Raw genomic sequence first — 13,869 nt, forward strand, 5'->3', positions numbered from 1 at the left:
GGAAACATAACAGGAGGTTATAATTTAGTAACAGGAACAGAACAAAGTTGTCCAGTATCATGAATAGGTCTGAATAGAGTAGAAGGAACGCAATTATCCTGTACCTCTTTCTCATTCTGTGCACATCCAAGTCAGCAGAGTATTGCATAATGTAACAGAAGAGGGGGGTTGCATAATGGCATATGGAAGTGAGCAGCTGGCATTATGAATCACCGGTCATGATTATCGCGTCGTTGTAATAGATTAAAACTTAATCAAAGAAACTACACCCAACAACGTGGTAATGTGTAGCTATAAATTGTGAATAAATTCGACAATAAACTTGCTACAAATCTAATAATTAGAAAGCCTCTAGTATGACAGACTCGGGAGGTAGCCAATCAATGAACTCGGTGGGCGGGGCTTGTTGCCGCAACTGGCCAATCACTAAAGATGGAGGCCAATATTTCCCTCTAAGAAGGGCTACTTGGAAGGGTTGAACTGCACTGTAGTTACGTGTAGCAACCGAAGCTAGTCGTAGTACTAAATTAGTGACCTAGTTTTTTTTTTTTCCTCAGTAGACATGCTGTTAAATGTTTTGGACCGGTGCAAGGAAAAATTTCCGTTCGCCACATCGAAGACAGACAAGTCTTGGAGCTAACTCGCGGTTTACGAGGACGTGCAGCCCACACTACAACAAACTTCTGTAAGGACTTTGTTCACAGTTTTAAATTAACGCTTAAAATCGCTAAAAATGGAGAACCACGAAGAAGCGGCGGCGGCGGCGGTAGGCGACGGCGTGCTCGACTTCTCACGCTTGAGTTTGAACACTTTTAACATTGACAGTATCAGCGGCGAGAGGAAGAGGGACACCAGGCAGCTCTACTTGAATTACAACCGGCTAGCCTCGCTGCCCTCGACGGTCGGTGTTTTCTGCAACCTCGAGTTTTTGGACATCAGCAACAACGCACTGACGGCCATCTGCGAGGGCATTACCAGGCTCACCAGGCTGAAAACACTGGTAGCCAAGAACAACCGCCTGAATGAGTTGTCGCTGCCTAAAGAGTTCGGCTCTTTGCAGCTGGAAGTGCTAAACTTCAGTGGGAATCGGTTTGAGGAGATCCCACTTCAGTGCACGAAACTGCTGCGTCTCCAGTCACTCTCAATCGGTGGAAACAGACTGAAAAGCATACCAGCAGAAATAGAAAATCTAACCAGGTATGTAACACGCCGACCTGTATTGATTAGCTGCTCACATCAATAGACGTCAGAATAAGTCATGACACAATCTTTGACGTCCCACAACCACAGTGAGTGTCTATATGGAGATGAGGCAGCTAGTTAATGCCTCTATGTTTATTTAAATTTAGTTTAATTTAAAGGCAAACCTTGTGTGTCTCATCTGTGGTTCTTCTTGTCAGTCGCTGGAACGTCGTCAAGGAACTCGAGTGTCGTTGCCATGGTTACCCATTGTTACGTTTGCCTTTATCACAGCAAAGATACTCTAACCTTCTTTGATCACAGAGCGAGACTGATAATCATTTGATCTGCTCGAGTTATTTTTCACGCGGTTATCAACACAATCATCAACCATTTTGATAAACAATTTCTCATTGGTAATTTAATTAAATTAATTAATTAATTAATTAATTATTCCTAGTCCAATTTACCCGATTGTGAATATTTTTAATTTTTTTTTGTTTTTTTGTAATAGGCTTTATGCACAGCTCCACTACTTCCTGAACCTAAACAAGCTCCTTTATTTCCTGTCTACTGGACAAACTGATTAATCCAGGTGTGTCTGACTCTGACCTCAGTAGTCACAATGGTCAGACACACCTGGATTAGTCAGTTTGTCCAATAATGTTAGACAGGAAATGAAGGAGCTTGTATAAGTTCAGGAAGTAGTGGAGCTGTGCATAAAGCCTATAGTAAGTTGAAAAGAGTTAAGAGCTTAACAATTAGGCTAGACATAAGAGAAAACACTCAACTTTGCTGCTTGGTCATTTCTCAAGGAACACTGTCAAATATTCAGTTCAATATGCTGCTTTTGACAAATATCACAGTGTCACTTTTTTGTTGTTGTTGTTGTTGATATTTTGCTAATAAGTCATCAGTAATAGATTAAATTCTGAAAATTGTCTCTGACCTACTGAACTGAATATCTTTGGTTTTGGACTGTTAGCCTGCTTCACAAATCTGTGGGTATTGTTAATGGGTATAATGTGTGACCTTTCTATACTGATATGTCTAATGTGACTGGACTTATGTTTTAAATGTTGTTGAGTTGTGTACAACATTATCCCAAATGTTTTCCATCACTTTTAAAACCGATTTAAATCAGGGTAAAGGTTTCATTTGATCACCTGTTAATGACTCTTTGAGTACAATGTTGTTGTTTTTTCTGACGGAAGCAGTCAAAAGTTTTATCTTTAACAACATGTTTTTATTGAATGTAGGATCTTGGAAGTCTTCCAAAGAAACCAAGTGAGCAAAGCAGCCTGGCATCCAGCCTCTCCAAAACTGTTAATGTTGTAGAATCAAATAAACACATATTTAGTAGTAGAGCTACATAAATGAACTTTGGTGCAGTTTGAGCCAATGGGAGTACCGGTTCTGAGCGTGCACTCATTCAGTGTTATCTACAAGAAACGTATAACAACACACCAACAGTAAGGTCATCTTGACATTTAAAATGTTTGTCCTGGCCTTGATTTGAGGGTGTTAGCTTTTATCTGTTGTATTCACTGTTTGCATCCTGATCTGCTTTGACTCTTCACCCACTTCTGTGAGTCAGAGGACCTAACCTACCTGGCAATAATATTTTATTTAACTATTTACAAAATCCACACGTGGCCACATGTAGGCTATTGGGAAATTGTGGACAGGTTGGTGGTGTGACTTCTCGTAATGCTCATTCCCTGTCAGTTTATCTGGTAAACATAATGATTCATAGCGTGAGCGGGACAATAATACACTTAAACTGTTCCAGTAACCTTCCGGGAGTGGTTTTGGCAATAAACAAACTCACGTATTTCACGGCAGGAATGCAGAATGGCCTACATTAGCATGACTAAACAGGCTAGAAAACAAAGACATTAATGTCTTGTGCATTTAACAGCAGCAGCCAGATTAAAGCTTTCAGATGATCAATGATTGAAGATATTGGCAGAAAAAGGAGATCAGCCATATACTGAGTTAAACAGTAGCAGGTCACACTGACACTTGACATGCCAACGGTCACACACCCAGCCCTCCTCATTTGATTACACACTCGAACACACAAGTGTGGCTCATCAGGTATTAATGTGAGTAAGCTTAGAATTGATTTGCTGGAAAACCTACATTATTGCTACTTGGAGCTGGTCAGCTAATGGGAAACAATATTATAACACAAGCAGTAAGTTAATCAATTTGGAAGAGTATTCATCCACTCTCATATCATTAATTTGGCCAGGAACACACGCTTGCTGCCTCGTCTGGTACCCTACAGAATATTTTGATTTTCATTTCAGCAGCCATTGTAACAGGTTAGAGCACAACTCGCAGCTTTAGTTTTCACCTATTTATCAAACAAGTTCTCGGCGTTGGCATTGTGTAGGCAGAATATGTCTATACCAGCCTATCACACTTTGACCCAACAGTTCCTCCCCCATTCCTCTTCCCAGAACAGTTTAGGACATATCAAGCTGTGTGTTGACTGAGTCAACAGCATTTTACAAGTTTTGCCACAAATGCTCAAATAGACTGAGGTCTGGAGTCTAATTTTGCCACTACAGGGGGATGTTTATCTAAAGACTAAGCTTAGTCATCTTAAAAAAAAAAACAGGTTATAGAGATAAAACTTGATGCTGTTGAGCTCTCTCTTCCTCTTGTTTTCCTTGTGCCATGCTGTAATGTGTATTGACTTAGTGTAACTAAGTGTATTGTCATTGGATGGATTACACTCATTCATCATCTTTTCTTCTGTTTCAGTATGGCAGTTTACATCTCACAGTTATAATGATTGAATTAATAACAGGTGAATTACATGTAGCTGCTTCACTTTCAGAGTTCTGTCGTTCATTATGCTGAATCATTGTCATGCCGTCATGGCTTAATGGGCCATTTAAATAGAACAGGGATACTAATGCTATTATCATGTGCTGCTGTGATACACCCATGTCATTTTGATACATGGCTAAGTTTTTCATTTTCAAGAGTTTATCTCCAAGAGATACCGCACAGCCAACCTGGCGTTTATAAATGGCTACGATACTGGTAGTATTATGAAAATGATTAGATTGGTGTATTGTCCTTGGTATAACGCATCAGCAACTGGTCTTAATCTCTAGTGGCTGATTTGTGTCACAGTAGCAGTGAGGGCAGTTGGTGAACCCTGAATGTCTCCATTCCCACCACAGAGGGGCTTGCTCAGTGCTCAGCCACCAAGGACAGCATAATGGCTTCCTGTCTCGCAGTCGCTGTGTCATCAGTTCCAGCAGGCAGATGGCCTGACGGCTTACTTTCGCTGACCAGCCATCCATGGCTCTCTCCCTGTCTCTCTGGTTCTCTCCCTATTACCCTCCTGTGTACTCCATGCCTCCATTAACCTCCCAGCTTCATTTTGTCTTAATCGGAGGAACATGAACATAACAGTTTTGCTGTAAAATTCAAAGCACATCTTCACATAAATAATCTATAGTGTGATCTAAAACGACATAGTGACAAAGATGCAGTGACATATTGCTCTAAGCACAACAGGACCTGCTGCCCTGCTCCCTCAGTTGTCTCGTGGCCTGTGCCAGCAGCCTTCCTGACCACTGATCTGTTCGTTCAATATCCAGCATGTCCTTGTCTTCTAATGTAACACTAAGCATCACCCTCTTCCTCTCTCTCCATTTGTCTTTGTCCATTAGCTGAACAAAGTGCTAAATTGGAGCGAGTAGGGAATAGTTCATCGATTACAGATGCTGTCGTTCTGACTCATTAAAAAAACATACAAAATGTCAAAATGAGTTGGGAAATATACTTGAGCAGTCGTTACTCCAGGGTAGATGATGGCCCATCTAAGTAGTCTGTCTGTGGGAAAAGCTCATCTAGTAGATCTGAAAATGCATTTGATGTGTTGTCCTTGTACTATGTCTTGTGAGTGGTTGTACAATGAATAGTGAGGGATCGGGATTTTGAATAATTGAAGAAAATTTATATTTTAGCTTGAAACACCCGTACCATAAGAATACGTGTGAATCTTGTGTTGTTATTCTAGCCATGATGCTTGTTAACATTGAGATGACCCAGGAGTAGTAGTTATTGCTGCTGCTAGTTATTATGATATAGAAAAGAATCATAATGGATTTTTTTTATGATTATAGCAGTTCAGTTGGATAGGGTGATTTCAGCGTTTCATTTTCCCCTGAAATAAATATAAAAATTATGGCAGCTTGTTTTTTGTTTGGTCTTGTACCAAACAAAAAGATTGAGAAATTGATTTGCAGGCTGCCGCTGAGTCATTTCCATAGCATCACAATGTCTCATTTGTGGTACACTGTAATACATTTTACATTCATGAAAAAATGTATCTCTTATAATTTAGATATTTCTCAAAATGTGATCATGTTTGAATCAGAATTCTCTTAATCAACAGCCCTAGTTCCTGCTACAGATGGTTTCTCCAGGACCACAGTTTCCCATGATTTCTCTCTCTGTCACACACACGCACACACACACAAGGTGAAAACAATAAACAATACCAACCCCATAGTCACAGTAAGAGCTGAAAAATGTGAGATAATTCTGGACATCTTATAGTTCACCCCTGCCTTTTGTCTTTTTGGATGTTTTGTGTGTGTGTGTGTGTGTGTGTGGACACAGAAACACAAGCACAACCAGAACCTCATGAACTCTGAAGCCATGCATCTTTAGCTCCCCCTTGTGGTTTGAATTAAGTTTTAACTTGGAGTCACTAGGCTTTTTTTTTTGTCCAGAACAAATTCCCTTTTTATCTCTTCATTTTTCTTCTCAACCCTTTGACATAGAAACACATCCACCAAAATATTGGCAGTACAGCAGACATAGCCCAGTTACAAACTGCAGATGTTGATGTTTTATCTCCACACACGCTTGAATAACAGCTGCAACTTGATGGGAGATTATGAAGGACTTGCCAAATTGTCAACAGTAAGCCAAAAATAAATGTTTGCCAGTCTGTCTTGCAGCTCCTTGTGTACATTACAATAAGCTATCAGGGTTTCAGCTTCTGTTTTAGCTTCTTTGCCAAACCAGAAGTAGGTAGGTGAAGTTCTGCCAAAAAGTTAATGTTGACACAGCTCCCACCTTCCTGAGTCAGCGCTACCATAAACCAACACATTCTGCAAATGTGTGTGAAAACTATTGAGCCAACAGAAAAGTTAAAATACCAAAACATACAGCAAAAGTGTATGAAAATCACTCTTAAATTGCACGTTTGTGTTGATTTAGAATAAACCCTTTCTCTCTCTTCTTTGTCAGTCTGGAACTGTTGTATCTGGGTGGAAACCTCATCACGGCCATCCCTCCTGAAGTGGCTAACCTGCCCTACCTCAGCTACCTGGTCCTCTGCGACAACCGCATCCAAAGTGTCCCCCCACAGCTCACCAGGTAACCACCACAGCCACCGACTGACTGTCTCCAGTCACTAGGTCAACAGTCAGGTTGTGTAAAAGCTGGATTATAAAAGTTCATCTCTGTCTCCTCCGCCAGGCTCTACTCGCTGCGATCTTTAAGTCTCCACAACAACCTGCTCACTTACCTGCCGAGGGAGATCCTCAGCCTGGTGCACCTGCAGGAGCTCAGTCTCCGTGGCAACCCACTGGTGGTGCGCTTTGTCAAGGAGATGATCTACGACCCCCCCTCACTGCTAGAGCTGGCAGGACGTACAGTCAAGAGCCGAAATATCCCCTACTCCCCTTGTGACCTGCCCTCGAATCTGCTGCATTACTTGGAGCTGGCCAGCAAGTGCCCCAACCCCAAGTGTGCCGGTAAGACCATGTGTAAATCACGTTGAGTGGTTTTAATGTACGAGTTTTATCTTTTGACTTCTTGTGGGAGTCCTGGGGCCTCATGTATCAATACTTGCGTGGATTTCATACTGAAACATGGCGTACGCCAAAATCCAGAAACTGTCGTACGCACAAAGAAAATCTGATGTATCAAAGTGTGCGTACTCATGGATCCAAGCACTTTTCCTTTGTACATCCCAATCAACGTGGATTTGAGCGCACATGCCGAAGTGGTAATCTCCTCCCTGTCCACGCCCCCATTTAAATATGCAAATCAATGTAAATAAGGCCTGCACCAAAGATTCCCTTCTCTTTACGGTCAGAAAACACCATGAAAAACTGTGAGGAACAGCAATTTAACCAAATTTGAGTGGAAGGTGCTCCTCGATAAAGTTGAGCCGTGTAAACATCTTTTTTTTTTTTTTTTTTTGCCGTCCTCCGGCACCATCACAAAGGGGGTGGGAGAGTGTGTGTGTTATATAAAGGTGAATGTGAGGCGGAGGACCGCTGTCATCCCAAATGAAAGCAGACAATGTACTCTAATTAAATTATGTGAAATGGATTTACAATTTTATTTGCCTTCTTTTATACACAGATCGCGTAGTAAATAAATGCAGAAGTGCGCCAGGGAGGCTGATAAAGACACATGCCCAACTTTACGCATGTGTTTATTGACATTAAGTAGGCTACTTCACACAGTCTGTGTAGTTTAACCAGCAAAAAGAAAGTCACTGACAGCGTGATATTTCGGCAGACATGCTCAATGTGCATCGGGGCGGGGGGTTACATAGGACAATTAAACAAATACATTTACTTTGCGCACATACAGTCCCAGGCTGTAATCTGTACCCAGCTATGCTGAATGAATGAATCGTGCGCTGAACCAGCCACCTCGCCACAATGTTTGTTAATATGTGATGCATTTACGCATCACATATGATCTGTACATTTATAGTATAAAATGCTTCCTGTTCACAGTGTGGTCAGCACCTGAATGGAGGCGATGGCTCCCCGACGTGTCGCGCTCTCAGGCCGGTTGCAGCGCACTGCGCTCAGTTCCAAGAGAATTGCCCTCGGAGTCATCATGTGCAAAAAAAAAAAAAAAACCTCCGGGACTCGTGTGCACTTCGCACTGCAGCATCTGCAATATCTTAAGACTAAAGCTGATGCTATTTTCTGCACCACTTTGCGCATGCTTTTCTATCCACCTATCTAATTGCAACATGTGGATGGGTTAGTTGTTCATAAATGTGTCTCTGATGTGCACATTACTCTGAGGACTAATTGTTTTCACATTATTAACAGTTTCCCAGCTTCACCTCTAAGTGTCGCCAAAGGAACAACAGCAGTAGAAACGTGCGTACGCCAGCTATGGAGTTGGCGTGGGCCACCGCACTTTTCCACGGTCATTTCACTTTTGATACATCTGAACGTTGGCGTGGAAAATGACGTACGCCACTTTTTTGTGCGTACGCAACATTGATACATGAGGCCCCTGGTCCCTGGGACTGGGAACCACTGTGATGGTTTATCCTGTTCTTGTCTTGCCCCTTCCTGTTTCCTGCTTGTTTCTATAGTCTGACTGACATCTGAGTTCATGACAACATTTCGATGTATAAACAATGTTAAATAATGTTGATGTATATGCACAAAACACCACCCTACCACTTGAACCTGGCTTGATTTTTCACTCTCGACTTCTCTCCAGGCGTCTACTTTGACTCATGCGTGCGCCAGATTAAGTTTGTGGACTTCTGTGGGAAGTACCGGCTGCCCCTCATGCACTACCTGTGCTCTCCCGAGTGCACCTCCCCCTGCAGCTCCAACCCCCAGAGCGACGCCGAGTCGGAAGACGAGATCAGCGTGCCCGCTGACCGCCTGCAGAGGGTGCTTCTGGGATAGTATGACTCAAAAGGAGAAGCTCTGACCCTCTTCCCAAGCCCAGCCTCTTCAGTCCATCACTGTGTTTAGCATTTATACAGACATGAACCTGGCTGTCAGACTTTTCATCACATGAACGCACTACTCACACACATACATGAGACTATTTCATGAAGCCGCTTAAACACACAACATGTGAGAGAGTGGTCCTAACTACTGTGGCCCTGAAAACATGTTAAATCCGTTGTATTGATTTTTATTTCACAAAGAAATCACTTCCCTCTCACATCATATGTTGCTCAGTATAATGTGTGAAGGAAGTGTTTCCCTCATGACTCCATCAAAGTGCCGGTCTCATGGTGGAGCAAAGGAGGGCAGTAAAACTCTAGTTTGGACTGTGAACACTAAAGGAGCAGCAGGAATCTTTTTCCGTTCCAGAAAAGCATTTTTTATCTTAAGTACCAAACCTGGTGCTCTTTTTTGGACCTGCAGCACATTATTCTGTATTTTCAGAAAGTTTGGATATGGACAAAGTGTGTTTTGTTTTGTTTTGTTTTTTAGTCCAACTACTGGAAACGCACAACAATCTTTTCATTTCTACTTCTTTGAACCAAGTGAGCATCAAAGTCGCTATGCAAAGCAAGAAAAAAAAAAGAGCGTGGCTTTTCTGAAGCATGTCAACAGAAACAGTGCTAGTTGTACACTATAGTGCTCTCAACTGAGTGAGTACAATGTGTAAGGTGACCTTATTTACTCTGTGTGGTGTGGTTAGTTCTGACCCACACAATATTTAAAGATCAAGGTTTATCCATTTTCAACCATGGTGCTGAAGTTGTTTTGTTTTTTTACCATGATGGCCTTGAAAAGCCTTAAACTTTTGCCATGATGGCATAGTTTTTCACAAATTAACCCAGAATGAGGGTTTCTATGTGTTTGTGGAAGAATGCTTGTCCAGGCTCCCTCACAGGAAGTGGATGTGGGGTGGACCAGGGAAAACCATTCACGGTGTTAGCTCAGAAACAATGGGTATTCAGCAACACACACAGTGGCAGCCTTCATGTTTATGTTCACAACTGTCGGTTTTCACTGGGCATAAACATATAGATATGTGTGTGTGTGAGACAGGAGCCTATAGTCAGAGTTATTTTTGACAGGAATTAAACGGAGAAGACGGCGTTTCTGTTCCCGGTTACATCACTGCTTCGTCTTTCAGCTTGTGTGGAAGGCTGGGAGGTTTCACAGCCTCCCAGATGGTTTGTGACCATTAGTGAGGAGGAAAAATAACTTCCTCACATTAGAGCTTTAGTGTTTAGAAAACAGAAGAATGCTCCCCTATGTTACAGTAGCTTCTACATGCGAGCGTTTAAGTGCCTTACTAATGATGGCTTCTGACACAGTGAAACAAGAGTATGAAGAAATGTGATATATGCACCCTGAAATGTGACAAGATTAACATTCTGGATTATGAAGTCCTTTGTAAATGGGTTTTCTACTCATCATCTTAACCACAATAAAGAGAAGAAATAACCTTTTATAACAAATGAACTGCTTTTATACAAATCCCTTTTCAAATGTTAAACACATATTTAAATGACCTGCAGAATAGATGGCACTTCAAACTGAAAATATATTGATATATATTAATTATGTATGTACTTTTACCCCATTCAGATAATGTATGTAGACTGTACAGTATATAACATTAATAAAGACTGATTGTAATATCTCTAAAATGTTGGTATTATGTAATTTGATTGAAGCTACATAATCATTTTTCTCTTTTATCATTTAAGCAGTTTATTTATGTACACACAGCCAATATATTGTGCATATATCATATTAATATTAATATATGCATATGATATGCATTCATGTGTTTGTTTTTCAAGTTTTTTGGATTTGCTGGTCAAAGGCCAAAGTCACTGACCTCACAAAACACATTTTAGCCATTACTAAAGCATAAACACATTAATCATGACAGAAAAGAGAAGAAAAAAACGTATCCCTAAAATTGTACAGTTTTTTAAATGATTGTCAGGTCACTTGCAATACCTTTTCTGTACACCAGTGGGCCCCAGCTTACAGGTTGGGAAGCACTCCTCTAGATCCAACATGCTGCTGCCATCTAGATGTGCAAGAGGCCACCATGTTTTAAAATGTGTAGCTTCTTTGCAGCAACATATACATTTAAACAATTGTCTATACTTTAATGGCAACGACTTTGTGTTTTGTCAGGATCAAGACCAAGTATGTGAACACATACAAGGAATTTGACTGTTTTGTTTCTCTCAAACTGACACATTCATACGGTCTAATCAAAAACAAGTCATTTCTGTTCATTTATATCACGGATTGATTAACTTCCTCCACATCTTCTCTGTATGGGAAATGAGACATGGCTGCAAGGCGCAACTTGACTGGTCAACAGAGGTGGCCAACCGTGAGGCTGTAATTCAAATTTTTTTCTGTGCACAGAAGACTGCACAATAACTACTGGAGAGTTTCAAGTGTGTGTTTTTGTGTGTGTGTTTACCCGAAGCAATTCAACCATTTTGTAGTTTGAATGTGTCCAGGTTTCATTTGCATATGAAGGTGACTTCATTTGGGAGACTGAATGCCGAGAGACCTTTTCTGCAACCCAGAGCGGAGAGAGATGCCAGGGTGAGTGCATTCTGCCTCAGACAATCTGCTAATCCTCTAACGTCACCTGCCAAGAGCCACTATTTAGTTTCTCTTCTCTCGTCTCTTTTCACACTCTCTGTTCCTATCTCATTCAGCCTCATTCAGTTTCTTTCAGCCCGGCTGGCAAGAACGATGCTTTGAGTTTCACATATTCTGTTTGTTTTGAATGGTCTTTGACCAAGTCACAGCTGGGTTCCTGTGTTTTTGCAGTGTCTCCTCTCTTTCTTCGCTCTCCCTCAAACATGCACACACTCTGCCCTTCTAGCAACAGCAGGCACCTAGGAAACACTGCAGCACATGGTGTGTGTGTGTGTGTGTGTATTATGAAGATTGTGTAGATTATGTTACACCTAAGGCTGAGCATGCATGCGCACACCAAGTGCTTTATTAGACAAGAGGATGCTGTCACAAATGCAACCTGAGATGCAACTCTGATGCAACAGTGATGAACTGGAAGAAATGAGTTGGGACTGGCAGATGAGGACCGAAGCTGTCGTCAGCGCTCAGGAGTCAAATCATTCAGTTGAGGTTTTCAGTCTGAGTCTTTAGGGCCTTTGAGATCAGGATTTGAACATGGATTGATCTCAAGGAAGGAAGATGGTGTGTCTGATTTAATTACCGGTATCTGCGACTGTAGGTAAGATAAATGCACCTCTGTGTTGCTCATAGTTTTCATTTTTTGTCATATCTGAATTTTGAATCCATGCAAAATGTGGTGGTTGGTTTGCTGAATTTCATGCGGGTGCCAGCCTCTGAGCCTTCACAGTAACTGTTAACAATACATACAGTGTCCCAGCCGATCAGTGGATCAAAGAGCAAAGTGCTTTGACATAAGGGTTTTTTGATACTCTAAGCCTCTTATCACCCTCAGTCAGAGACATACCAGCCCAAATCACCTCACACAGTATGGCCAGTGTGCAGTAACATGCATGCCAGACCTCACACATGACAAGTTCCACATTTACACTCGGTTGAGCCGTTGCGTACGACAGCCACACACTCGCAACAATCAGACCTTGTCTTTGCACTGCTAATCCCACACGGAGAAAGTCTGGTTGGAGGCCACAGCAGGAGAGGAGGTGGGGATGGAGGTGAGGTGGTTACAGGGGGGGAAGTAAGGAGATGGTGGGCGAATAATCATCCAGCAGTCCAGTAACCATGTTTGATAACTGAGCAAATGCTGAGCAGAATATTGAAAGCAACCGTAGTGTTATTTTGTAATAGCATCAAATGATCGTAAAACATCCGTGTTACTGCTGAATTCCTCCAAAAGACAAACATTTTCTGCCTGGGTAAAGTGAGCTGAGTGGTTGATGCAGTTATTTTGTTGATAATTTTTTTCCTGTTTATTTTGAAAAACATTTTAATTTCCCCCAAATTCACTGTAGTTGTGACTGAATAAGTTATTAAGACTGTTTTGCAAAATTAAAGATTGGCTGATTTTAGACAGAGACGTTTAACACCTTACCCCCAGGCTAGCCCATGTCTAAAACCATGGTAATTAATAATCAGTGACACCTGCACAGACCCGTCGCACCAGACAGGGAAACATGGTTAGAATTTGTGGTTTGTTAACATAGTTACTGAGAGAACAATGTGAGGGCAGAGACTATTTATTGTTTCACTTTGTTGCTTAATTTCCCATGTAAAACTTTCTTTTAACTGTTCAATTGTTCTTAGAGATGAACATTTTCTGCCTGGATAAACTGAGCTGGGCGGTTAGTTACAGTTCCCCTGTTGAATTGTTAGAAGGGTTAGGGAAAATTTGTCTTGATTAACCCAGAACTCATTTTAGTTGTGCACAGTCTGGCTTATAGTCAAGAGCTAAACAGCTTTGTGCAACAGATGAATGAAGACGACATCCTTCTGAGGTCACTGACCTCCATCTCCTCAGGAGCGTTGCTAGGGATAGGAAGATGTGGGCTAAAAACTATAGGAAAACAGAAAGTTTTTGGGATCTTGGGTTATTTTTTTACCCCTTCAAACTCATTTTGAAAGTTCTGTAAAAGGCCAACAACCTTAACTTGCTGCTTGAGCTCCAGAAAATGCTACATAGACAGTTTTTGGTCGAACTAGTGTTGAAAGCTCTGTAAAAACACTGTGTGGGGGTCTGAGCAGTGAAAGCCCTGGAAAAACAGCAGGAAGTTCATGTTTTTTTTCTCAAGTTACTGTTGAAAAACAGAGAGTAGCCTTTGAATTAGTCTTTTAAAAAGCTACATAAGAATCAGAATTGCACCCGTTATAGTGTCAGCTATATCTAGATATATACTGTTCCATCACCATGAAGTCTTTAAAACTAAAACTTATT

At 41.4% G+C, this 13,869-nt stretch overlaps 1 protein-coding gene across 1 annotated transcript; it reads left to right on the forward strand.

Moving 5' to 3' along the window:
- Positions 1-471: 471 nt before the first annotated feature.
- LOC311004794 (leucine-rich repeat-containing protein 58-like) lies at positions 472-10,596 on the forward strand. Its single transcript, XM_083996963.1, has 4 exons — positions 472-1,197; positions 6,469-6,597; positions 6,700-6,977; positions 8,707-10,596. Exons 1-4 carry the CDS (start codon positions 734-736, stop codon positions 8,898-8,900), a joined length of 1,065 nt encoding a protein of 354 aa, XP_083853089.1. The 5' UTR covers positions 472-733; the 3' UTR covers positions 8,901-10,596.
- The last annotated feature ends 3,273 nt before the right edge of the window (positions 10,597-13,869 follow it).

The sequence above is a fragment of the Trachurus trachurus genome, assembly GCF_905171665.1.
Source record: "Trachurus trachurus genome assembly, chromosome: 21".
Classification (NCBI taxonomy): domain Eukaryota; kingdom Metazoa; phylum Chordata; class Actinopteri; order Carangiformes; family Carangidae; genus Trachurus; species Trachurus trachurus.